The sequence below is a fragment of the Dunckerocampus dactyliophorus genome, chromosome 7 (assembly GCF_027744805.1).
Source record: "Dunckerocampus dactyliophorus isolate RoL2022-P2 chromosome 7, RoL_Ddac_1.1, whole genome shotgun sequence".
NCBI classification, from domain to species: Eukaryota; Metazoa; Chordata; class Actinopteri; order Syngnathiformes; family Syngnathidae; genus Dunckerocampus; species Dunckerocampus dactyliophorus.
Window position 1 is genome coordinate 29,057,241 of NC_072825.1, and position 26,395 is coordinate 29,083,635.

The 26,395-nt window shown below is 36.9% G+C and overlaps 1 protein-coding gene across 3 annotated transcripts in view; it reads right to left on the reverse strand.

Moving 5' to 3' along the window:
• Positions 1-5,311: 5,311 nt before the first annotated feature.
• Positions 5,312-26,395, reverse strand: part of cacng8b (calcium channel, voltage-dependent, gamma subunit 8b) — a 46,749-nt gene continuing 25,665 nt past the window's right edge. For all 3 annotated transcript variants that reach the window (XM_054781780.1, XM_054781779.1, XM_054781781.1), the window contains 4 exons: positions 22,266-22,490; positions 13,397-13,480; positions 11,031-11,171; positions 5,312-10,011 (listed from right to left, as the gene is read on the reverse strand). In XM_054781780.1, coding sequence (XP_054637755.1) covers positions 9,209-10,011; positions 11,031-11,171; positions 13,397-13,480; positions 22,266-22,488 — 1,251 coding nt within the window. In that variant the 5' untranslated portion in view covers positions 22,489-22,490 and the 3' untranslated portion in view covers positions 5,312-9,208. The remainder of the gene's footprint in view (positions 10,012-11,030; positions 11,172-13,396; positions 13,481-22,265; positions 22,491-26,395) is intronic.

The window sequence follows — 26,395 nt, forward strand, 5'->3', positions numbered from 1 at the left end:
CCTGTATCTAATAGATACAGTGTCTGAATAAAAAACGTAAATACTATATGTACAAATAAAAGCCTTCCCTCAAATAGATGCCTTGTCTCAATTTAAAAAAAATGTATACAAATAAAAGCCTCTAATAGATGCCATGTCTGAATAAAAAACATTTACTGTATGTACTGTTGGAGATGAAATTCTCCACAACCTCCTAAAGGTCAAAGGACCACTTTGGAAAATGAATGAAGCCAATTTCACCTCCCCCTTTAATCGCCGTTCGATGAGAAGGAAGAAAGACTCTCACAACAAATTAGATTTTTTGCAAATGTATTGAAGAATAAGTCTGACATGATAATTGAAAGATAAATCAGGCATAATAATTAAAAAATAAGTCAGACAGGATAGCTTCCGCAGGCTACAGGTACCCGGACCCCGTTTCATCCCCTGCACCCATCTCCTGGCTGAAATGAAAGAGGGCTCCTGCCCGATTGTCCCATAGTCATTTTCATGATTATGGGTTTGCTCAAACCATTGGCGTCAGTCTCTCCAAGGATAACTTTCTCCTGGACGCCAGCAGATGATAGCTGGCTCCCTCACTTAGTGCGGTTGTTGACATAAACAAAACATTCTTTGCGCCAGCCAATGTTTCTGTTTTGACTACACTCTGGGCCGTTTCTACCTGGTAACCTTGGTGTGGAGAAGCTGTGACCAACAGTATTTCTGTTTAACATTTGACACACTTAAACAGATGTTCGTCTACTCCGCTAACTATTTAATAAAGCATTATTTCTATAAATGACTTGTAATCATTCACTAAGTTATTAGATTCATTGATGAAACAATTCTATCTATACTGTACTTATTTTAAGACACTCAACAATAATTCAATCAATAACCACCAATGCAAACAGTTATTTTAAAATCTACTTGTAATCATTATTTACCCTACAGTACAAATAAAGGCCTCCTCTCGAACAGATGACATGCCCCAATAAAAACAACATCAATACTGTACAGCATGTACTAATAAATGCCTCCTCTCTAACAGATGCCATGTTTCAATAAAAACAACATTAATACCGTATGTACAAATAAAGGCCTCCTCTCAAACAGACACCATGTCATAATGAAAAAAACTATAAATGTCTACACTCTAATAAACACCTTGTCTCAGTAAAAATTATATACATGTTAAGGCTGCCTCTCTAATAGATGCCATATCTCCATAAAAAAAAAACAGTAAGTACAAATACAAGCCTCCTTTCGAACAGATGCCATGTCTCAATACAAAAAACCCATTAATACTGTACAGTATGTAGAAATAAAGGCCTCCTCTCAAATAGACACCATATTAACATTGAGATGTACAAATAAAGGCCTCCTGTTCAATAAATGCCTCATCTCAATTTAAAAAAGATACAGTATATACAAGTAAAAGCCTCCTCTCTAATAGATGCCATGTCTCAATAACAAACATTAATACCGTATGTAATAAGGGCTCCTCTCAAAATACATAGATACCTTTTCTCAATGAAAAAAGATATATATATATATATATAAGTAAGTATATATAAGTAAAACCGTCCTCTTTAATAGATGCCACATCTCCATAATAAACCCAGTATGTACAAACAACAGCCTCCTTTCTAGTAGATGCCATGTCTCAATAAAAAATACATTAATACTGTATGTACAAATAAAGGCCTCCTCTTGAATTAATGCCTCATCTCAATTTAAAAAGATGTATAGAAGTAAAAGCCTCCTCTCTATCAGATGCCATGTCTCAATAGCAAATGTTAATACTGCATGTACAATTAAAAGCCTCCTCTCTAAAAAAGATATATAAAAGCAAAGGCCTCCTCTCTGATAGGTGCCATGTCACTATTAACAAAACAATATGTACAAATAAAGGCCTCCTTTCTAATAGGCACCATGTCTTAATGAAAAAATGTGTCAATGAAAACAAAACATGAACATGTACTTATAAAGGCCTCCTCTTATATAGACACCATATCTCAATTAAAAAACATACATTTGTGAAAAAAAGAATGCCTGCTATCTGTTGGCTCAATAAAAAATCATTTATTTGTGTAAATAATAACTCCTATAAAAAAACAAATATGTACTGCCCTCTGCCCCTGTACAAATAAACGCCTCCTGTTGAATGGATGCCGCAGATCAACAACAACAAAAATCATTAATAAATGCCTCAATTAAAAAAACAACACATATAAATAAATGGCTCCTCCTGAATAGACGGCATGTGCCCCACCGCATGATGAAGTTTGGAAAAAACTATGCATTCCCTCATGGTTTAACGTAATCATACGTGGGACGTCCCGCTGGAATAATTAGCGTCAGGAGGCAGCATCACCTGCACACATGCACGCTGATCACCCCTTTGGGCTGAAAGCGGACCTACAGTACGGACATCCTATCCTGGTTGCATGTGTGTATATATATACAGCATGTCCCACTGGGGGACGTACAAGTGCGGCTTGAAATGGACTCCCAAGGATTCCTGCAAAGGTGACGTGGAGGTGAAACATCATATACATACTTAACGTGTGGCCGTTACGGTTACGATGATGGCAAACACGCACTCCCCAAAACCCACTGAGATCTCCTGGGAATCCAAGTGTCCGTGCAGCTGCTCCAAGTGCTTCGGTCCTAAGTTTGTTTGCCTCTGAAGGTCAAGCAAAACGTGGACTGTGACGGCGCTGTCAAAAATGCAAGAGGCACCAGATGGGGCCCCACCAAAAAGAAGATCATGTGATCACACGGTTAAGCGGTCCTCCGGGGGGAAAAAGTGTTGTGTGTTAACGTTGCATTGCTTTTCTACTCGGCCTAATAGACAAACGCACAGCATCTGCCACTTTCCATCTATATGCTAATATGTCATCTGCAATTTCATCTTGTCAAGGTCAAAAGTCAGCCAAAAATGAGGAACATTTACTTTTTACATGAAAAAAGTCATATTTTGTCTGAGAATGTTACGTTACATTATGCTCTCATAATTTCCACTTTTTATTTCATGACATTTTATCTTATAATTTCGACTTTTTATCCCATAGTTACATCTTTTTATTTTCTAATCTCATAATGTTGATCTTTTATCTCATAATCTAACAATTATGACATTTAATCTCATAATTAAGTCTTCCTTATCTCAGAATTTTGACTTCTTATTTGATAATTCTGACTTAGCATTGGGACATCAGGGGTGGAAAGGCTTGGGGTTTCCATAACCAGTGGCAGAGCTACGGCTCACCTTCCGGTCACCCCGGTATATATAGTATAGTATAAGTATAGTGTATGTATGTACATAAGTATAATGCATGTATGTCTGTAAGTATAGTGTATTTATGTCCATAAGTATAGTGTATGTATGTACATAAGCATAGTGTATGTATGTACATAAGTATAGTGCATGTATGTCTGTAAGTATAGTGTATTTATGTCCATAAGTATACTGTATGTATGTACATAAGTATAGTGTATGTATGTACATAAGTATAGTGTATATATGTCCATAAGTATAGTGTATGTATGTACATAAGTATAGTGCATGTATGTCTGTAAGTATAGTGTATTTATGTCCATAAGTATACTGTATGTATGTACATAAGTATAGTGTATGTATGTACATAAGTATAGTGTATATATGTCCATAAGTATAGTGTATGTATGTACGTACATACGTACGTAGTGTATGTATGTACATAAGTATAGTGTATGTATGTACATAAGTATAGTGTATATATGTCCATAAGTATAGTGTATGTATGTACATAAGTATAGTGTATATACGTCCATAAGTATAGTGTATGTATGTACATAAGTATAGTGTATGTGTGTCGTCTGTAGTATTTCCGGGTAAAACAAAACATATTTTGCGCAGTCAGATTTGAATGACATTTTGTCTGCAGATAGATATTAAAGTGAATTGATAGCCTACATACCTTTTATCTTGTCCTGAAGCTCCGATCCACAAAGTTAAAAAGCTTAAAGTTGGACTTAGCTTTCCAAGCACTCGTTTGACTTGATGTGGTCCAACACTCAATATAAATCTGATACGAAATTGAAGCTGAAGAAGTAATCTACCTAGCAAACATGTCCGAAAAAATGCATTTTTAAGGACGTCCCCAGGACTCTCCTAACCGACATGCTCAGTGTCAAATTTTTGCATCACTAAAAAAGTTTTGTACCACTGCTAATATGTTGTGAAGCTAACGGTTATGGCATCAGCAATTAGCTTCCTGACGTGGCTGTAAACAACATCTCGTGTAAGCAAACTACCCTGTCTGCGTGCCGCTATTTCCGTGCCACATTCCCGCTACCCCACAGACATTTGAATGAATCGTGCGCGGGAATACAGAGTTTTCCACAACGTTGGCAAATGATGCTGTCAAAGGGATGTTATAACGGCCAAATCATGCAGTCTATCGGCCAAATACTACGAAAGGTAATTGTTACGTCTTACCTGTGAAGAGTTATTCCCTGAGATTTGGTTTGCAGCACACCGATGAGGCATCTTCTGCTCCGACTCTTGCCACATCCAGTATGGTAGCGGCGCTGATGTACACCTCAGCGTTTTATATATAGATAACAATCAATCAATCAATCTCCATCGCTAGCTTGCGTGCTTGCTAGCTTGTCAATGAATCTTCGGTTTGTCTGCAGCAATATGTTTTAACGAGGATACAAAAACGCGACACAGCACAACGGCGCCAGGACAAAAAGGCACGGCCGCAGGAGTGAAATACACGTGATTGACTTCAGAATTAAGGTTGGTCATTAAAATTCAAACAAAGGTTTGAACTTTTTTGAGAGTGTTTTTAAACAAGAGAGAAATGTGAGAAAATGTTATTGCCTGTCTGAGAAAAGTGTATCAAGTGTACGGTGTATGTTTTACAGCCTTAAAACATGCAGTATAACATCTTTGTAAAAAAATGAAGTTGGCTACTTCATGAATTTCACTTATTGTGGGCTATTTTGGGAACCTACAGTATCCCCCGCAATAAACGAGGGAACACTGTATCGTATTTCATCATATGGAAAAAAAAACGATACCGATATTGACCGATATTACATTTTTATGCCAATATTGGGCCGATGTTATCGGACATCCCTATCCATAAGTATAGTGTATGTGCTGACGTTGTTGCTGATTGAAATGGTGCAAGCTTAACAGTTTTCATTTGTCTTTACCAAAATGACGTATGAGTGCTGGGGGAGCTCTGGAGCGCACAAAAAACAAAACAAAATGCAAAGTCCTCATCTAAAAATGTCATATTTTCAGCAGAAAAAAAGACCAAAAAAGCCAACATTGATTGTAATTCTTCATTGTTTTTTTTTATAAACTTCGTGCAATACAGTGTTTGAGTTTATCAGACATTTAGATAAACCATAATCACTTGTCTCTATAGATCTACCACATACTGTATGATTCTTCATATTGCCCACGTCAATGCTCTCTGTGCGCATTTTTTTCATAAGGTCATCAAAGAAATGGGAAGGAAAAAGAACGTGGAAGCGTTTTTTTTGTTGTTGTTTTGGTGGAGGTTGCATCAGGTAGCGGGGAGGGAGGGGCTGCTTCCGTTCCCATCCCCTCCATTCCAACAGCAGAGGAGCGAGGAAGCACAGTGAAAAGAATCTTTGGGAAGAAGGGGAGCCAGTCCAAGTAAGAAAAGACTTTACAAATATACGTATGCAGAAATTACAATGTACAACTTTCTTCTTGTTCTCAAAGCGCCCTCGAAACCCACCTTTGCATGATGCATCTTTTTTTTTTGTTTTTTTGCTGTTGGCCACCGACAACGATGTTGCACGTACGACTTTGGGATTTGTAGAAAAAAATGATATCTTTTTTTTTTTCTCCGCCTTTTTTTAAGATCTTTTGACTCAGGCTGGTTTCTGTACAAGTTCATGTTATTTTTATTTCCCCCATTTTTTTCAGTGTCCTCCAATCAAGAGGTTTTGTGTTAATAATGCCCAAGAACAAACATCTTCAACACGACTAGAGCTACAAGAACTACTGATTTACACGCATTAGAATGGAAAGAAGACTAACAACCCCGAACCCCCCCTCCCCCCACGCTCTCACACACTATTGTTGCATTTCTTTCATTATTGGAAGACAATTTACAATATTCACATGTGAAAATGAGCATCACACGAGGGCGGTGATTGAAATAAATAATTCTCTCCAAAAAAATGACTGCACACTCATGCTCGTCAACATGGAGGAAAAAAAAAAATCACAGTACAAGTCAGCGTAAATGTTGACTCAACGAGCTTGCCATAGCTAGAGATGGGCATTTCACCACATTTGCTATTTATTAGGTGGAATATTTCATGATTAATTGATGTCTTGTGCATTTTTGAAACCTCATTCAAAGGTTCTGAACTCCTGTCTGCATGCCAGTGACGTAGCGAGCAGAATAACGTCGGTGTTCTAAACAGCGCCTCCGCTGGCTGCAGCCAAGTAGTGCACGCCATTCTTTTATTTTTGTCTTAATATTGTGACTTTATTCCCATAATATTAAAACTTTTTCCCCCACCGTCGTTTTGCATAAATTCTAATTTTATTTAGCTTTGTTTCTCATCATAATACAACTTTTTAAAAATAACTATTTTCTTTAATTTTTCAACTTTATGCTACTAAAACGACTTTTTCCCATTAGATAATAACTTATTTTTCTTAATATTTTCACTTTATTCTCGTAAGAGTACAGCACTTTTTTCCATTTGTTATTTTTTTAGTTTGTTAGTTATTTTTTTTCCAACTATTTCAACTTTCTTCTTGTGAATTTTCTTCTCGCACTATGATGACTTTATTCCCATAATATGAGGACTTTATTTACATCATTTTAGAACTTTTCCCACAGCCTAATTTTCCAAAATGACAAATTTGGTTTTTATTATTTCTTTACTATTTCAACTCTATGCTACTAGAATGACATTATTTTTCCTAATATTACGGCGTTATTCTCATAAAATTGCGGCTGTTTTCCATGAGAAAATATATTTTTTCTCTTAATATTTTGACTTAATTCTTCTACAATTAAAAATGAAAATCCATATGTGCTGTTGATTTATTTTTCTTTTTTTCCTTCTCGTAATATTATGACTTTAGCCCCACAATATAACTTTTTCCCCAACCAAATTTCCAAAAATGACAACTTGATTTAGTTTGGTTTGTTTCTCTTCATATTACCACGTTAAAAAAGGACATACTTTTTGTTATTTCAACTCTATGCTGCTGAAGTCACATTATTTTTCCTCATAATGCGCTCATAAAATTGCATCTTTCCTCCATACGACTTTAAAAAAAAATATTCTATTTCTTCATTTTTTAACTTTATTCTCGTAAAATTACAGTGAAGTCAGTGAAACTGGAGTCTTCATCATGAACCTGTGAGTCAATGAAATTGGAGTCTTCGTCAAGCAAACATGGGTCAGTGAAACTTGAGTCTTTGTTGAGTATCCGTGACTCAGTGAAGCTCAAGTCTTTGTCGAGCTCCCGTGAGTGAAATTTGACTCTTCGTCTTGAGTTGTTGGCTAATAAGTCCGTGTGAAACTCGAGTCTTTGTTGAGTACCCGTGGATCGGGACCACCAGCCCACACTCAAGTCTTTAGACTCGAGGACTGAAGACTCGAGGTTCACTGACAGACTGAAAAATATACTCAACACACACTCGTGTGCCACTGACTGTCAGATATTCAATGAGTCTCACTGACTCATTGACTCTCGAGTACCCGACAAACACTCGAGGTTCACTGGCTCATGAATGGGTGACAACGACTCGAGTTTCACCGACTCACGGGTGCTCGACAAAGACTCAAGTGTCAGTGGCTTATGGGCACTTAATGAAGACTCAAGTTTCACTGACTCATGGGTATTAAATAAACATTCTTGTGTCACTGACTCTGCGGTACTTGACAAAGACTTGAGTTTCACTGCCTCAAGAGAAATTGATAAAGAGTCAAGTTTAACACTGACTCACGAGTACTCAAGGTTCACTGACTCATGGATGCTTGACGAAGACTCCAATGTCACTGACTCACGGGTTCATGATGAAGACTCCCATTTCACTGACTCACGAGTACATGACAAAGATGCAAGTTTCTCAGACTCAGGGGTATATTGCGAAGACTCAAGTTTCACACTGACTCACGAGTATTTATGCTCTCAGGTACTCGGCGAAGACTCCATTGACTCATGATGAGTTTCATTGACTCATGGTTACTTGAAGACTTGAGTTTCACTGATGCACGGGTGCTTGCTGAAGACTAGAGTCTCATTGCCTCACAGGTACAATACAAAGACTCGGGTTTCACTGACTCATGGATATGCGACGAGGACCTGCATTTGAGTGACTCATGGGTTTACGATGACACTTATGCATGGGTACCCGACGAACACTGGAGTGTCACTGACCCACGGGTACTTGACGAAGACTTGAGTTTCATTTACTCACGGGTACTCCACTAAGATCCGAGTTTCACTGACTCACGGGTAATTGACGAAGGCTCAAGTGTGACACTGACTCATGCATGCTACTTGCTGAAGACTTGAGTTTCACAAACTCACGGGCATTTGCTGAAGACTTGAGGTCCACTGGCTCATGGATGCTCGACAAAGACTCCAATTTCACTGACTCATGGGTGCTCGATGAAAACTCGAGTTTGCCTGACACGAAGACGAAGAGTCGAATTTCACTAACACATGATTACTAAACGAAGAGTTGAGTTTCGCCAACTCACGGGTACTTGACGTGGACTCCAGGTTCACTGACTCACAGACGCTCAACAAAGACTGGAGTTTCACTGATTTACGGGTGCTCGACGAGCATCTCCAGCTTCTGTTACAGCTACCGTTTCTGCGCATGCGCTCTGGGGTGAGTGACTCGAGTACCCAATTCCCCCAGTGAGTGATTCATTCAAAAGCCGCTTTAATAAATCATGGGAATAAAGGATGACGCCCATCGCTAGTTATGACGCAAAGAATAATCCCAACAACAACAATGTGCGCTAGCAAAGCTGTGCTAAATTAGCGCTAATATTGCGTAATAGCCCCAAGGTTAGTTTGCATGTTGATCTTTAATAAAATAAATCATTTCTAGCAGGTGAAAATATCAAAATAGTTTTGTTCTTGTTGTTGTTATTATTACTCATCTTGTGAATATGTCATGGCCCCCGACCCCCCCGCCCACTCCTCCCCCTACACAGGCGTGGTCTTCCTGTTGAGGGTGTTGGAATTACTCTCCCTGTCCCCCTTCAGCCTGTCCAGAGTCCCCATCCCTCTCTCCCGATCCACTGTGGACGAGGTGAAGGGCGGCGGTCCGGAGCCCACCGAGTTGGACATGGGCACGTTGGAGTTGGAAGAGTTGGAAGGGTTGTGGGATTTCAGTGAGGGGAGCGTGCCGCTCAACATCACCCCCCCTCCGCCGCCGCCGCCGTCCTTAGGGAAGCAGTTGTGTAGCTGGTAGAGGGTGGCCCGGTCCACTGTCCCATACATGGGCGGCAGACCCCCGAGTTTGGGGTCTCGGGACAGCGTATAGAGGGAGATGTCGCCCCCCGCCAGGGCTGTGTGGGAGCGCGAGTGCGGGTTGGGCAACGTGGACACCGAGATGGGCCCCTGGGAGAGCAGCGCCGACGGGGGTAAGCCGAAGTTCTTCCCGCCGCCGCCCCCCACGGGCGAAGGGTCTCGGGAGCGGGAGGGGTCGGTGGAGCGCGAGGAGGAGCGGGAGCGGCGGCGGAAGCGGTAGCTGGGCAGGCGGAGCATGGCGTGTGTGGTGCTCTTGAAGATGTCGGTGCGTGAGCGGCAGCGCAGCTCCTTGTTCTTCTCGATGTAGATGTTGACCGCCAGCACGCCCACCATCTCCGCCATGATGAAGGACAGACCCCCGAAATAGAAGGACCACCCGTACGAGTACTGCCACTTCTTGTCCTCATCCTTCTTTGGAGAGATGTCGCCCAGTGCCGCCGAAATGTACACGATCACGCCGATGATGTTGCTCAGACCTAAAAGATGAGCCGCACAAAAGCTCCAACAATAAATAATAATAACTAGAAAATTCCCAAGGAAATTTTGTTGGGCACGCCTCGTGTTGTGAACCTCCGGCCCGGCATTTGCTAGCCCCCTCCGACATCATGCCATGTATAAATTAGCATTTTGACGCGTGTAAAAAGTAGTTTTAACATCCTAACAGTTAGCATGCTAAGTAACAAATGTGCAAAGGCATTTCTAGTGTTCCTATGTCATGTTATGTACAAAGTTTCACCGTGACATCAAATGTTAAAATGTTAAAATGTTAACACGCTAGCAAGATAGGGCTAAGTGCCGAAAGTGCCAAGCAGTTGTATAGTGTCCCAACATCATGACATGATATGTTTGTATTTACATTTAGACATGAGTAAATTAGCTAAAATGTAAACATGCTAACAGTTAGCATGATAGCACCTAGCAAGCTAACACTTAATAACTGGAAGGTCCAAGGCAGTTGTATAGTGTCCCTAAATCATGCCATGTATGAATTTGCATTTACAGTAAGTAAATTAGCTCAAATGGTAACGCTAGCATGATAACAGCTAAAAGATAGCACTAAGTACTGAAAGTGCCAAGACAGTTGTATAGTGTCCCTACGTCATGCCATGTATGTATTTGCATTTACTGTAGACACAGTAAATTAGCTAAAATGCTAACATGCTACCAGTTAACATGTTTGAGAACTAGCAAGATAGCACTAAGTGCCAAAAGTGCCCTACATCATGCCATGTATTGGCTAAAATGCTAACAGTTAGCATGCTAGCACCTAGCAAGATAGCACTAAGTACCACAAGTGTCCAGGAAGGTCTATAGTGTGCCATAGTGGTGCTATAGTGAGCTAATAGTATTCAGCTAGTATTGCTATGTCTGAAATTCCCAATGGGTAATGTGGTGTTCCTAATCAATGGGCCGCATCATACCGACAATCCCAACATCAGCACCATGGAAGTATCCTAAAGGATACGTGAAATGTAAGAGAATATTGTCACGCCACCTGCGGCCACAAAGAGAATCCCGGCTCCCAGGATGATGTTGCGCTTGCTCTTGTAGAAACGGCTGGCAGCGATGCAGACGCCGCCCAGTAGCAGCAGGATGGCACTGAGGATGGGGAAGATGTTGGAAGCCCTCACCACGCCTGCAACGCCAAGCGACAACACCTTCACACGCACATTTTACTTCTACATTTCAACACATTTGACTTCATTCTGGTAAGACTGCCTTTTTTTCCTTCTAAAATAAGATTTTTTGGGGTCAAAAATCGGAACTTTTTTCAAAAAAATATACAACTTGTTTTCCTGGGGAAAAAATTCTGAATATTATGTTTTGTTTTTTTTTAAATATGACTTTTTGTGGTAAAAATGAGTCTAAGGAGAACCTATTTTTCTTCCAAAGGTGGGAAAATCTTCCCCCCAAAAATGACACATTCTTTTTCCCCAACATTTTTATGGAAAACATGCGACTTAATTCTGGAAAGATTTATTAGATTAATTAGATTTTTGCTTAAAAAAAACTTTTAAAAAAGACTTTTTTCTTTTGTTTTTCCATGCTACTAACCTATTTAAAAAAAAAAATACTGAAATCTTTCTAAAAAATCTCAAAATCTACTAAATAAAATTTTATTTTAAAAAAATACACTTTTTTTTGTAAAAAAAATTTGACTTAATTCTGTTAAGATGATTTTTTTCCCCTTAACAAAATTCCTTTTTGTCAAAAATATTTTATATTAAGTTTTCTTGGGGAAAAACTTTCATGGTAAAAAATTGCATATTTTTTGGCAACTTTTTGTGGGTTAGGCAGAGAAAAATTTGTCTTTTTTGTGTTAGGTCAAAACCATTTTTCTTCACAAATGGCTAAATAAAAAAATAACACTTTTACAGCTTTTTTAGCGAAAAAAATCGTTTTTCCTTAAAAAAAAAAAAAAGAAGAGTTCTTTCTCGGTTAGGGCTGATATATTTTTCCAGAAAAATTGCTGAAATCTTCCTCAAAATGTCAAAAACTACAAAATATAATTTTATTAACAAAATATAACTTTTTGTAAAAAAAATGAGACTGAATTCCTTCCTTAAAATTCCTTAAAAAAAATATAACTAAAATATGACTTCATTCTGATAAGATTTCCTTTTTTTCCTTCAAAAATGATAAAGATTACCACTTTTTATGGGAAACAATGGCAAAACCATTTTTCTTCAAAAATTGCTAAAATCTTCCTAAAAATTTACAAATTCTTTACAACTTTTTAAATTGAAAAAAAAATTCTGGTAAGATTGATCTTTTTTTCCTTAAATTTTTGTAAAAAAAAACCAAACATTTTTACTGAATTAAATTTTTACTATCAATACACAACCTTTTTGTCATAAGACTACCTTTTTCCCCCTTGAAAAACATATGCATTTTCCCCTTCATACTTGTTTGCTTTTCTGGGAAATATCTAACTTAGATTTAGGAAAATTATTCGGCTAAGATACAATGTTTGTGTTGGAAAAAAAATATGTTTTTGTTTTTCTTGAAAACAAATCCCTTTTTAGGGAAACATAAAACTTTTCCTGGGAAAAAAAAATGCAATTTTTTTCATAAAATAACTGATTGCAAAAAAAAAAGTCTAATGAATTAAAATGAATAAAAGTGATTACTTACAATAAATATGAAATTATTTTTAATAAAAATATTCTTATTATAATAATGTTTCTCTCTCCAAATAAAATGAAAAAAATTACTTATTTTAAAAATTATAATAGAGTATAATTGATTTGACTTTAAATAAAAATTATTTTAAATAAAAATGAATAATGAATAATAAATAATTTTGAATTAAAGACATTTGAAATGTTCTTTTTAAAATATATGACATTTTTCTAAAAAAACTAAAAAAAAACAACTAGATTTTTACATGAAATTTAGCTTTTTTTCTTGAAAAAATATGACTTTGGAGTTCCCAGCTAGAATAATTGTTCTCTTCTTTATTAATACTCTTTCATGCATCCTCTCATTTGCACTTCACAGGCAAAAACCCTCCTAACTCTCTGTGCTGGATGGCGAATTCAGTCGAGTTATATGCTAATGTAATGATATGCACACACACACACACAGACACACACACACAAACACACACACACACACACACACACGCAAACACACACTCACATGCTGATGAAAGACAAGTAGGCCACGGGAGAGAAAATGCCAGCTAAATGCCAACAAGATGCCAACCAGTGCAACGTTGCAAAGCAGCCTGTGTGCACACATGCGGCGTATCGCAAACGTTTCCCTGCAGGCCGGCCAGTGTCAACGAGGCTTTCTAGTGCGCATGTCATGTGCGGATTTCAACAAGAGCAAATTGAGCGCGAGTCCTTCCTGACTTACGTAGGACGTACTCCGCCCCGTCGTGGTCAAAGTCGGCGTCTTCTGGGAAGTGGTTGATCTGTGAACACACGCCTCGCTTTACACCTGAGATGAGAGGAGGGGGGGAGGGAAAGTCATGAGCGCACGAGCGTCCAAACCTCAATACAGAAACTAGCATGGTGGTGGTGGTGGCGCTGGTAGGTGGGTTAGCACCAAAGCGGACAGGTGTTAATCAATACATACATACAGGTGTGTTAATCAATGCAAACAGTACAGGTGTTAATCAATACACACATGTTAATCAATACATACAGTACAGGTGTTAATCAATACACACATGTTAATCAATACATACAGTACAGGTCTCGGATGTGGACACACACGCACATGCACGATGTCGCTGATGGACGGATGGTGAGAAAGATGGAGTGGTGGAATGAAGACACAAAGACGGAGGGACAGATGGACACACGTGGGACCACTCTCTCTCTTGTTCTCTCTCTCGCTCGCTCAAGGTTGCTCTGTGAAGAAGCAGACGGACGTGCACGCACACGTGCACCGCATCAGTCAAAGCGGTCAAGCAGGGTCAGCTGCTCACGCAAAATCACTTTGACTACATGCTAACAAAATACGACACAAGGCGTAACTTCATTCTGGTAAGATGACCTTTTTTTTGGAATATCTTCCCCAGAAACGTTTGCGCTATTCAAAAATACACATCTTATTTTAGGCAACGTTAAAAATGGCAATGTTATTCTCATGAGATGAAGGCGTGTTTTGCACAAATAAGACTATTTGTGCAAAACAAGAAGTAGGCCTGTCGCGAAAATTGATAAGTCGATTAATTGAACGATTAAAAAAAAAAACAGGTCGATAATGATGACGCCCTGAATAAATTGACATGTGCATGCATGTATGCGCGTGTTTGCGTGTTTGCTCGTCTCTCTGTGCCATACACCCTGGTTGACAAGAGGGTTCACTCTGCATGTGTCTGTGTGCATTGGTTCTCCAGTGGAATGAACGGAGAGAGTTGGCTCTCATCTCATTCAGCCTCTTTGTGGAGGCTAGCTACTACCCTAGCAGCAGTTAGCTTTGTGAGCCAGCGTACACATGAATGACGGCACAAAAGCCAATGCGACAGCCACAGTGTGGGAATATTTAGGTTTTAAACAGAATGAACACGGTGAGAGCATGAACACCCACGACTGACACAGACAGTTTTCTCAGCTGGGAAAACAAACTACTGAATGAGGTGCTCCGGCAGCGGAGCCTTCGTCCCGACAGTCAAACGCTTACTGGGGCGTTTGGTTGGCAGATATAAACAAAACAGTGCAAAATGGTGCGCACTTACATTGCAAAACAGGCAACTTCGATGTCAAGCTAATGTCTCACTTGAGTACCATCTAGTGGTTCAAATGTGAATTAAACCTCTCATGAAAATAATTAATGAAAAAATTTTCTTAAAAAAATTGTGACAATCATATCAGATATCGCTGATAATTTGTAGCACAATTATCGAACAGCAACATTTGTTACCTTGACAGGCCTAACAGAAGAAGACTTTTTGATGGATTAGAGCTAAACAATTTTTCCTCACCAAAATCACCATAATCTTTGAAAGATTATATTTATACTTATAAAAATCATAACAAAATACAACTTTTTTGTGTAAAAACATGACTTAATTCTGGTCAGATTTTATTTTTTGGTGAAAAATAGGAATATTTTTCTCAGTGTTTTTACTGTAATTGTTGAAATCTTTCTACAAAAATTACACAATTTAAAAAAATGTAATTTTTTTTGTTGTAAGCAAATCTGACTTTATTCTGGTAAAATTTGTTGGGTTTTTTCCTTTGAAAAATTTGACTTTTTTGGGACCAAAATAAATTATTTTTTTCCCCTCAAAACTTTTTTGTTTTTCTTAAAAACATCCAATTTATTTTCTTGGATTAAGACTTGTTTTTCCAAAAATATGACCTTTTTGTGCAAGACAATAAGACTTTTTTTCTGGGTTCGAGCTAACCAACGTTTCCTCAAAAATGGAAATCTTTCAAAAAATTACAACATTTTTACTGCATAATTTTTTTTTACCAAAAAAAATGAAAAAAATGACTTAATTCTTGTAAGATTACTTTTTTGGAGTCAAAAATGAGTATTTTCCTGAACATTTATTTTAAAAAATTGCTGAAATCTTCCTAAAAAAAATACCAACTTTTTTAACTAAATTACATTTATTTTAGTCAAAAAAGGGTAAAATTACAGTTTTTTTCCTTTAAAATGTTGACTTTTTTGTTAAGATTTTTTTTCCACCAAAATGTTTTTTTTCTTTCAAGAATATACAGTTTATTTTCTTGAAAAAAACATGCAATTACAAGGTTGCATTTTTCCTTTTTTTACATTCACTTTTTTTAGGGAAAACATGAAACATTTTTCATGGAAAAATACAATACAAAAAAAATACAATATTATTTCTTACAAGACCTATTGTAAAAAACTATGTTTTGAAAGAAAAACATTAGATTTTTTTTTACAAAAATAAAATGTTTCTCTCTAAAAATGTTTCTTTTTCCTGAAAAAAAATATGGATTTTTTTTTCTAAAAAAAAAAAGAAGAAAAGAGTTGTTTTCAGCACGACCTTAACACTCATTCATAAACCCTCCTGTCTGCACTCGACGAAGAATTCCGGGTGAAATCTTCCATTTTCACACAACATCACACACCTGAGGTGCGTTAAAGACTACTGATGACGCAGCATCAGGGGGTTCACTATCTTGCCCAAGGACACTTCGACACGGTCATGGGAGGACAGTGGACCTGCAACCTAGGAGACGACCACTATCAACTAAGCCATGCCCCCCACTAAGATGCTGGTAAGATTAGTTTTTTTGGTCAAAAATATGAATATTTTCCTCAAAGTTTTTCCTCAAAAATTGCTGAGGTCTTTGTAAAAAAAAACAACAAAATTTTAACTAAATACATTTCTTTTGTCTAAAAATAGGACTTAATTCTGGTAATTTTTTTTAACCTATGAAAGAAGTTTTTTCTCCAAAATATGATTGTCTTTTTCTTCAAACTTGTTTTATTTCCTCAAAAATATACATCTTATTTTCTTGGAAAGAAATGCATTTTAATTCTCATAAGATTACACACCAGAGCAAGCACGCCTCTCTGTTATGACGGCAGACGGAGCACAGTGGAGCGTCCCCACACAGTCACACAGAGTCTGAGGCTCTTTTATAACCTGATTCTGACCTGAACACATCAACAGCAGTGCAATTCCAACACCATAAACTGTATGTATCTCCAACTCATACACGCCTCTAGTCCATTCATCCTGGGAACCACACTTCCTCATTCTCATTACAAGAACGCGAGATGCATTCAGGGACACTCCGAACATCACAAAACGTCTTTCTAATGTGTGTGTGCGTGTGTAAATACGGTCAATAGGAAGATAAAGAAAAACATGAAGTTGATATTCTTATCACTCACTTCCTAACTCTTACTTGGGATGTACAATTTGCTACATTTAAGTATGCTGGAAAATACACTGAAAAAAGTCAATTTACCTTAGTTTACGAGATGTCTTTGAACGCAACCCCTCATTGCTCATTATAACACGGTTTAAAGTGTGATTCAAATGTTCTGCAGAGAGACAGATAGATTTTTAGACTTGTGCGGTATCTTTTAGCTTGACTGACATATTCAGCCCATCTGGAGCTGTTAATACATACAAACATAAATAATCCTGTCCTGTCTTTTATCTTTCTGCTCATTAAATCCAGTAAAAATGGGCATATTTCACACATATTGAGAATTCCGGGTGAAATCTTCCATTTTCACACAACTATGATGCCTTCAAGGACTGCCAGCAAAATATCAGTGCTTGAGGAAAAAACATTCTCAGTGAAGCATAAAGACATAAAGGTGTAAAACTTGTGTGATTTTTAATGCTGTATATTTGACCATATTTATAAATGAATACAAATCAACACCAAATACAAATTTGCAGTGAATGCTGAATCTGCAACCATGCGGGGATGCGATGTACTCCTACGACTAAATTTAAAGCACGTCATCACATCCTGCATCTAGAAATAAAAACATCTTATACGTAGTCTGGCGTGCCAATCTAACGACAAATATTTGCAATGTAATAAAGCGTGATGATGCGGAGGACATAAGCCAGCATGTCCTGCACAGCACTGCAGCTGCACCTGATGGATGCATGGATGCATGCATGGTTACTGAGCATGTCTCTTGGCTGAATGGAGGATGCTTGACCTGGAAGCCATGCCAAGACACTGTCAGCTGAGAGAAGCAGCCAACAAGCAAGAGAGAGAAGGAGAAAGGACTGAGCGGAAATGTAATGTTGGAGGAGGGAAGGGAGAAGCCGAACGGAGAGAAGGAGTGTGCAATGCAGCGGTGCTGCAAGTGCTTGATGTTATCTGTAATTGGCTGCTTGGCTTGGCGAAGAAGGGGAATGATGAAGGTGTGTTTTCATTGCATTTCGGCTTTGGAAAGACACATCCGCTGCCTCATGGACGGAAGGCGGAAGACCAGCTTTGGTTTCCTTCACACTTGAGTTCAACGCTGGCAGCACTAATTTGCAGATTTTTGGCCAGAATGTTTTTTTTTCCTCCTCCGAAAACAGGCCGTTTTCCGCGGGAAAACACATTTAATTCACCGTAAGTTGGTAATCATTTATAAATATGCAGGTCAACAGGTCAAATGTACAGCACGCATGTGACGAAAAGCCCACCGTTTTTACATGTCTTTATGTCTTTATGATTGACTGATGATCTGTTTTCCTCAAGGGCTGAGATTTTGGTGGCCCTTGAATGCACCATAATTGTGTGCTGAGGTGCAAAAGTTAATCTATTGAAACTCAGTCGACAAATTTGCAGATTTTTTTCCTCCGAAATGTCTTATTTCCCATTCATTCACCAAGTCTTTAAGAATTCCTGAATATGCCACAATACAGCTAAAATGTACAGCATACATCAGCAGTGTCCAAAGAGTGGTGAGGGGGCCGTTTGTTTTTGTTGGGCCGCAGCACATTGTAAAAATAGCATTGACAAGAAAGTAAAAAACAACAACGGCAAAAATGGAAAAATCTGCAGTAATTTTACAAGAATAAGGCCAAAATATTAAGAGAAAAAAGTCGTAATTTTACAAGAATAATGGCATAATTTTATGCCATGAGGAAAAAAATGTCTGAATGTCTCAATATTATGAAAAACGACAAATATTGGAAAATTAGGTTGGGGAATAAGTTATAATGTTACGAGAATAAAGTCAATATCATGGGAATAAAGTCAGAATATTATGAGGAGAAAATTTACAAGACGAAAATTATATAGTAGGATAATAAAAAAAACAGCAGAAATGAAAAAAAACTCATTTTATGAGAATAAAGTCAAAATATTAAGAGAAAAAAGTTGCCTTCTAACGAGAAACAAGTTGCAATTTTGCGAGAGCCATCTTGCAATATTATGAGGAAAAATAATATCATTTTAGTAGCAACTTGAAATATAAAAAAAAAAATACATAGTTTTTTTTAAAGTTGTAATATTATGAAAAAACTAGAAAACAACAAATAAAGTTGTAATTTTTGGAAAAGTAGGTTGGGGAAAAAGTTCTAATCTTACAAGAATAAAGTCCAATAATTATGGGAATAAAGTCATAATATTACGAGAAGAAAATTTACAAGAAGAAAATGTAATCGTAGGATAATTTTAAAAAACTGCAGAAATGAAAAAACATCTGTCATTTTTTTGAGAATAAAGTCAAAACATGAAGAGAAAAAAGTTGCCTTCTCACAATAAAAAAGTTGCTATTTTACAAGAATATACTCACAATATTAATAGGGAAAATAATAGCATTTTAGAAGCATATTAAAGAAAAACACCTTATTTTTTTACAGTCGGAATATTATGAAAAAACAACAATGAACAATAAATAAAGTTGCAATTTCTGGATAATTGCGTTGGGGAAAAAGTTAAAAGTTCAAGTTATAAGGTCACAAGAATAAAGGCCAAATATTATGGGAATATATGTCATAATTACAAAAAGAAAGTCACATCATTGGAAAATAAAAAAAACAGCAGAAATAGAAAAATGAAAAAAAAAACAGCTGTAATTTTACAAGAAGAAAGTTAAAATATGAAGAGAAAAATAATGTCATTTTGGTAAGTACAAGGTGTATTTAAATGAGAAAAAAGTTGGAATTTCATGAAAATAAACAATAAATACATTCTGAGGAAAAATAATGTCATTTTAGTAGCGTAGACTTGAAATATTAAAGAAAAACAATGTTACGCTTGAAAAGTTGTGATATTATGAGAAACAAATAAAATTAAATAAAGTTGTCATTTTTGAAAATTAGGTTGGGGAAAAAGTGATATATTATGGGAATAAAATCATAATATTAAGATAAAAATTAACAAAGATTATTTTAGAAGAAAGTTGAAATTTTCTAAAATAAAAAAACAAGACTAAAAATGTCAAAAATGAGCAAAGGGTGAAGTTGATATTAATAATATGCTCTTTCTTTGGCAAAGCTGAGATGCACATTTTTCTTATAATACCAGTATATATAATTTCTTGAGTTGCAACGTGTTGTAAATAATGAATAACAGGAGTGTAAAGGTGACCATCAGGGTGTTATTTCATGCCCACAGGGCTCTAATAATGCTAAATATGGCATTTAGAAAGTCACAAAGAGGTTTTCTTTGCTCTAACTACAAAAATATTCCACTTATTAACACAGAATTTTAATTTACCTCTGTAAACGAGGGATGACTGTATGTGATAATGGAGGTAAAATGTACGGCATATGTGTACCACTGTTAAAGAAAGCCCACTATACATGTTTATGTCTTTATGCTTCACTGATTTTGTTTGGTGGCCCTTGAACGCATCATAGTTGCATGTGTTGATGGATCATCTTTGATTGTCATTGTTTAGTAGTGAGTAGTTATACATTTTATACTGCACGCGTGCGAGGCATATTTAGGGATTAAACCTGGATGGTGTTCCCAGTGAACAATGGCAATTGAAGAGAGAAGTTCTGGACATCAATGTAAACATTACAACACGCACTTTTATTGCAATGTTGATCTGAAATGGGAGAATTAAATGTCAAGCTAGCAGTGGTAGTGTTTTTTCACCATGCGCTGGTTATCCCAGAAAGTAAGAAGGTAAGCACCAGGTAAAATGGGTTATTTGGGTGAGGGTATCATAATTATCAAAGAAACAAACTAAATCAAAGGTGGGGTATAAATTGGCAAATAATAATAACAATAATAAATAATAATGATAATAGATCATACTGTATCATCACATCTTTGAATGCGTCTTCTGAATGCCTTATATTTATATTTTACTTCATTTAGCCATTTTTATGTTTGAAAATGCTTCATTAGCCAAAAAAATACATAAAATGTATTGACTAATAAGACTATTATTAGCCTGGCCAATTATTATTTTAAAAATTTGCATATTTAAGCATATTTTACGTATTTTTTGCCAACATTTTTTGCATTTTCAATCAAATTATTACGAAGAATTATTACGTCTTTGAATACATCTTCTGAATGCCTTAGATTTGTATTTTACTACCTACATTTAGCCATTTTTATGCTTGAAAATGCTTCATTTAGCCCTAAAATATACATAAAATTAGCATAAATATGCACATTTATTGACTAATAAACCTATTATTAGCCTGGCCTATTATTATTTTTAAAAAATTGCATATGTAAGCACATTTTACATATTTTTTGCCAACATTTTTTGCATTTTCAATCAAATGTAGATATGAATAGATAAATGAGGGATGACTATTTTCCACTCATGCTGTTAAAGTCCTATAAATGTCCTATATCGCGATTCAAATATCGCTTTCCTCACAATATCGTGTTTTTTCATTAAAAAAATAATGAATAAATGATGACTGTTTGGTGGTTGACTATGGCCTATTATTAGTCCAAAAATATTGCAAGACAAGTTAGTATTAGTGTAGTACAGTATTATGATCACTGGGCATCAGTAATGTTATGAGACATGATGTTAGATTACATTACCTTTCACACTGCATAGCCAGCACTGAGCCAGCAGAACACAGCCGACATGCCATGGCTGAGACCGACATGCCATGGCTGATGGCGAGTGAAAAAAAGGTTGTCCTCTTATTCTGTGTGGAAGTTGTACGTTTCTGGCTTCTTTGTCCTTCTTCCCGACTTTCTTAAGTTTAGAATAAGTATATTTTAGAGGCTAACTAGTTAGCTGTCTGGCTTGATACGCTAGCGGCATCCCGTAGCCTGAGCAATGTGATGTAAAAAATAAATAATAGGAGTGTAGAAGTGACTATAAGGGTGTTATTTCATGTCTAGAGGGCTCTAATAACGTTAAAACCCGTATTTAGACCGTCACAAACAGGTTTTCTATGCTGTAACTACAAAAATATTCTGTTTATTAATATTGAATCCTACTTTGAGGAAATTCACTTATCGCGGTTGAGTCTGGAACCAATTAGCCGCCACAAACGACGGCCAACTGTACAGCCATCTTGTGGAGTTAAAAAAAAGCACATCAGTAGGTTGCCTACAGCCACGGCTGTGAATGCTAATGCTTTTGCACACCACGCACCCCGCAATCTATCTTATCTATCTATCTATCCATCCATCCATCCATCCATCCATCCATCCATCCATCCATCCATCCATCCATCCATCCATCCATCCATCCAGTCTAACTACCTCTGGATCTGCACTTAATATTAAATGTGACGAACCACATCTCACTCTCTCTTTCACACACACACACACACACACACACACACACACACACACACACACGCACGCACACACATGCATCTTCAGTCTACCTTCAAGGCAGCATATCCTCCACAGCCCAGAGTGGGTGAGAGCCCCCGGGTCCTTCTTGTCCTTGTTATGGGGGTCGTCCTGGGTGACGTTGGCTGTGCTGTTGCAGATGAGGGCACGGGAGTACAGCCAGTAGTCCGTCCCTATGGCCACCGTCATCAGGCCGAAGGCGGCGAACGCCCCCACGGTGGTGAGGAGGATCTGGATCCCCTTCTCACACACCATGCCTTCAACAGCAAACACCACACACAATCAGGAAGGACGGTAGAATCAGCTGACGCACGGCTGCTCTTTCATTGGCCCGTCGCACATTGTAAAAATATTATTTAACTAGAAATTTCTAAAAACTACAACAGCAATATTGGAAAAACCTGCAGTAATTAATTTAATTGGCATAAAGTTGAAATTTTATAGAAAAAAGTACGCTATTTTTTAAAAGTTGGCATATTATGGAAAACAAAACAAAATAAAGTTGTAATTTTTGTAAAATTAGCGTGGAGAAAAATTTACAATATGATGGGGATAAGGCCAAAATATTACAAAAAGAAAATTGACAACACAAAACAAGACATGAAATATTACAGAGAAAATATTTTATTTAAAAAAATTGTAATTACACAGAACAAAGCAATTTTTGGAAAATTAGGTTGGGGAAAAGGTATAATTTTATGGGAATAAAGTCATAATACTATGGGAATAAAGTTATAATATTATGAAATTAAAGTCATAATGCTATGGAAATAAAGTTATAATATTATGAAAATAAAGTCATCATACTATGGAAATAAAGTTATAATATTATGAAAATAAAGTCATAATACTATGGAAATAAAGTTATAATATTATGGGAATAAACTCTTGATATTGTAGGAATAAGGGTCATAATATTATGGGAATAAAGTCATAATATTGCAAAAAAATTGCAGAGATTATTTAAGAAGTGAGTTGAAATGTTTAGAAAATGAAAACAAAAACAGAAAAAATGTGAAAAAAGAGCAAAGAGTGAATTTGATATTAATAATGTTTCTTCAGCTATATGACAAAGCTGAGATGAAATATATACAACTTCTTATCATATCCACATGTGTTGTTTTACAAAATATCAAACTTTCATTTTTCACTATGTGGCCCTCGCTGGAGGGAAAAAGTTTGGACACCCCTGGTGTAATGTGATTGAAAAGAGCAGCAGTCATGAAGGTGAGATGATAAGGACAGGAGGAGGAGGAGGAGGAGGAGATGGAAGGTGCAGGAGTGGCATTATTTAACGATGCGTCCTTGGAGGAGAGTTTGGTAAGTCTGCTGACTTTGCTTAACAAGACAAAAGTGATCACACGGCCCCCCAACCCCCGTCTACTCCATATTCATGACCCTGACACCCCCTCTACCCTTAGAACTTTGAAGGCAGGACGGGAGAGGAATGCACAAACACACACCACCCATCCTCCACGTCTAATACAGCAAAAATACTACCTTTCAATACTCCCTTTTTGGCGTTCTGTCATTTTTCTGGCCACAACATTAGGGACACCTCCGCAAACCCCACAATCACATCAACGCATGTAGATATGCTAAGAAGTTATAAATATATATTTCATCTCAGCTTTGTCATATAGGTGGAAGAACATATTATTAATATCAACTGCACTCTTTGCTCTGTTTTCACATTTGTGCTGTTGTTTTTTCAAATTTTCCGAATAATTAAACTTGCTTCTTAAATAATCTGCGTAAATTTTTTTTCAATATTATGACTTTATTCCTGTAATATTATACCTTTTCCCCCAATCTAATGTTTCAGAAATTATAGCGCTATTTTGTTTTGTTCTGTATAATACAAGTTAAAAAAAAAAAAAAAAATATATATATATATATATATATTTTTTGTTATTATTTTTCCTCATAATATTACAAATTTATTCTCAAAAAATTGTGACTTTTTTCTCTTTAGAATACAACTTTTTCCCCCATACTATTTTGCCTTTATTCTCGTAAAATTACAGCTGTTTTTTTTCATTTCTGCTGTCAGTTTTTTGAAATTTTTAACTTCCTTCTTAAATAATCTTCAGAAATTTCTTTTGTAACATTATGACTTTATGCTCATAATATTTTTGTCATGCTCCGCAGGACCTGTCCTGCGCTCTTATTTTGTTATGCTGCACTTCCTGCTGGGGGTAAGACGCTTTTCCTCTGTCGCTTTTTGGTTGCCTGTATCCTGCGCAACTGTGATTACCTGCACTTGCTCGTGTTTATTAAAGGACTTGTATTTGCACGCTCCTGTGTCTCTGCATGAGGGGGGTCAAGCATTCGACAGCCCCACAAGTCATAACAATTTTAACTTTTTCCCCAAGTTAATGTTCCAAACATGATGCCTTTATTTTGTTTGTTTCTCATATCACAACTTTTCAAAAGAAACATATTCTTTTCTTGACTATTTCAACTCAAAGCTACTAAAATGACATTATTTTTCCTCATAATATTAAAAGTTTATTCTCATAAAATGGCAGCGTTTTTTCTTTTAATATTTTGAAATTATTGTAATAAAATTGCAGCTGCTTTTTCCATTTCTGCTGTTGTTTTTTTTTTAATTTTCCAACTATTTGACTTTCTTTTTGTAAATTTTCTTCTTGTGATATTTTGTCTTTATTCCCATTACATTGTCACGTTATTCTCGTAATATTACAACTTTTTCCACAACTTAGTTTTCCAAAAATGACAACTTCACTTGTTGTTTTGTTGTTGTTTTTTTTTCAACTTTTCAACTTTGTGCTACTAAAATGACGTTATTTTTGCAGACTTTATTCTCTTCACATCACATTTTTTTCCCCAACCTAATTCTACAAAACTTCCAACTTTATTCTTTCTTTTGTTACTAGGCCAGCTCTGTCCTGGAATGTCCCCTGGAACAGGTGGAGGAGGTGGGCAAGAAGAGGTTGACAGCCAAGCTGTCCTCCATGACGGACAAAGACTCCCTCCCCCTCCAACAAACACTCGCTGCACTAAGGAGCTCCATTAGTGGCAGGATGACACATCCAAAGTGTGTGAAGGAGAGGTATCACAGGCCTTTCCTTCCTGCAGCAGTCAGACTCCATAACAGAAACTGCTCCAACAATCCTGTACAATAACCGTGCAATAACTGTGCAATAAACCTGTGGCTTGATCAACATATACACAGCTGTGTATATCACTGATTGATTTGTGTTACCTTGATTTTGTACTTTCTCTGCTCTTGTATGCTTTTGTTCTCTGCTATTGTGTGCCTTTGCTGATGTGAATCTGGAATTTCCCCTTGTGGGACTAATAAAGGCAAATCTCATCTAATCTTAACATTGCCATAATAGTATTTACAAAATTATTGCAAAAATTACTGTGAAATGTTTGTTTTACACCCCTGGTCTTCTATATTGGGTAAGAGGAGTGTAAAGGTGACTATAGGGATGTTATTTGATGTCTAGAGGGCTCTAATAATGTTAAAAAGCGTATTTAGAAGGTCATAAACACTTGTTCTATGACTTACCGTATACATCTTACTTTCTCTTTTTATGTCTACTCTATTAGGTAATAGGGGTGTAAAGGTGACTATCATTGTCATCATCATTTAGTCCTTCTCGCTGAAGGTTGGAGGTGATGGTTTGCCAGTAGCACTGGTTTTTAGCTGCTAATTTGCAGTTCTAATAGGATTTTTTGTTCCATGTGGTAATGTTAAAATGTAAAGCTGACTATAGGGGTGTTATTTAATGTCTAGAGCAGGGGTCACCGACGTTTTTCCTTGTGAGAGCTACTTTTACAAAATGAAAATGGCCAAGAGCTACTCATTTTTTACAACATTTATTTTCAAAGCTTATTTTAAACCCAAACAAAGCTAATATTCTTGATTTACCAGAACATTAACAAAATGCTGGTGTCCACAACTCACATTTTGTATTTCAGAATGCATTTCTTTCTATTGTTATTTCACTATTAACTGAAAAGCAGGCTTGCGGACACCTCATGTGGTCGTGGGGGGCTACCTGGTGGCCGCGGGCACCACGTTGGTGACCCCTGGTCTAGAGGGTTCTAATAATGATAAAAACTCATTTTCTATGACTTATACGTCTCATTTTATCTAATTATGTCAACTGTATTGGGTAATAGGAGT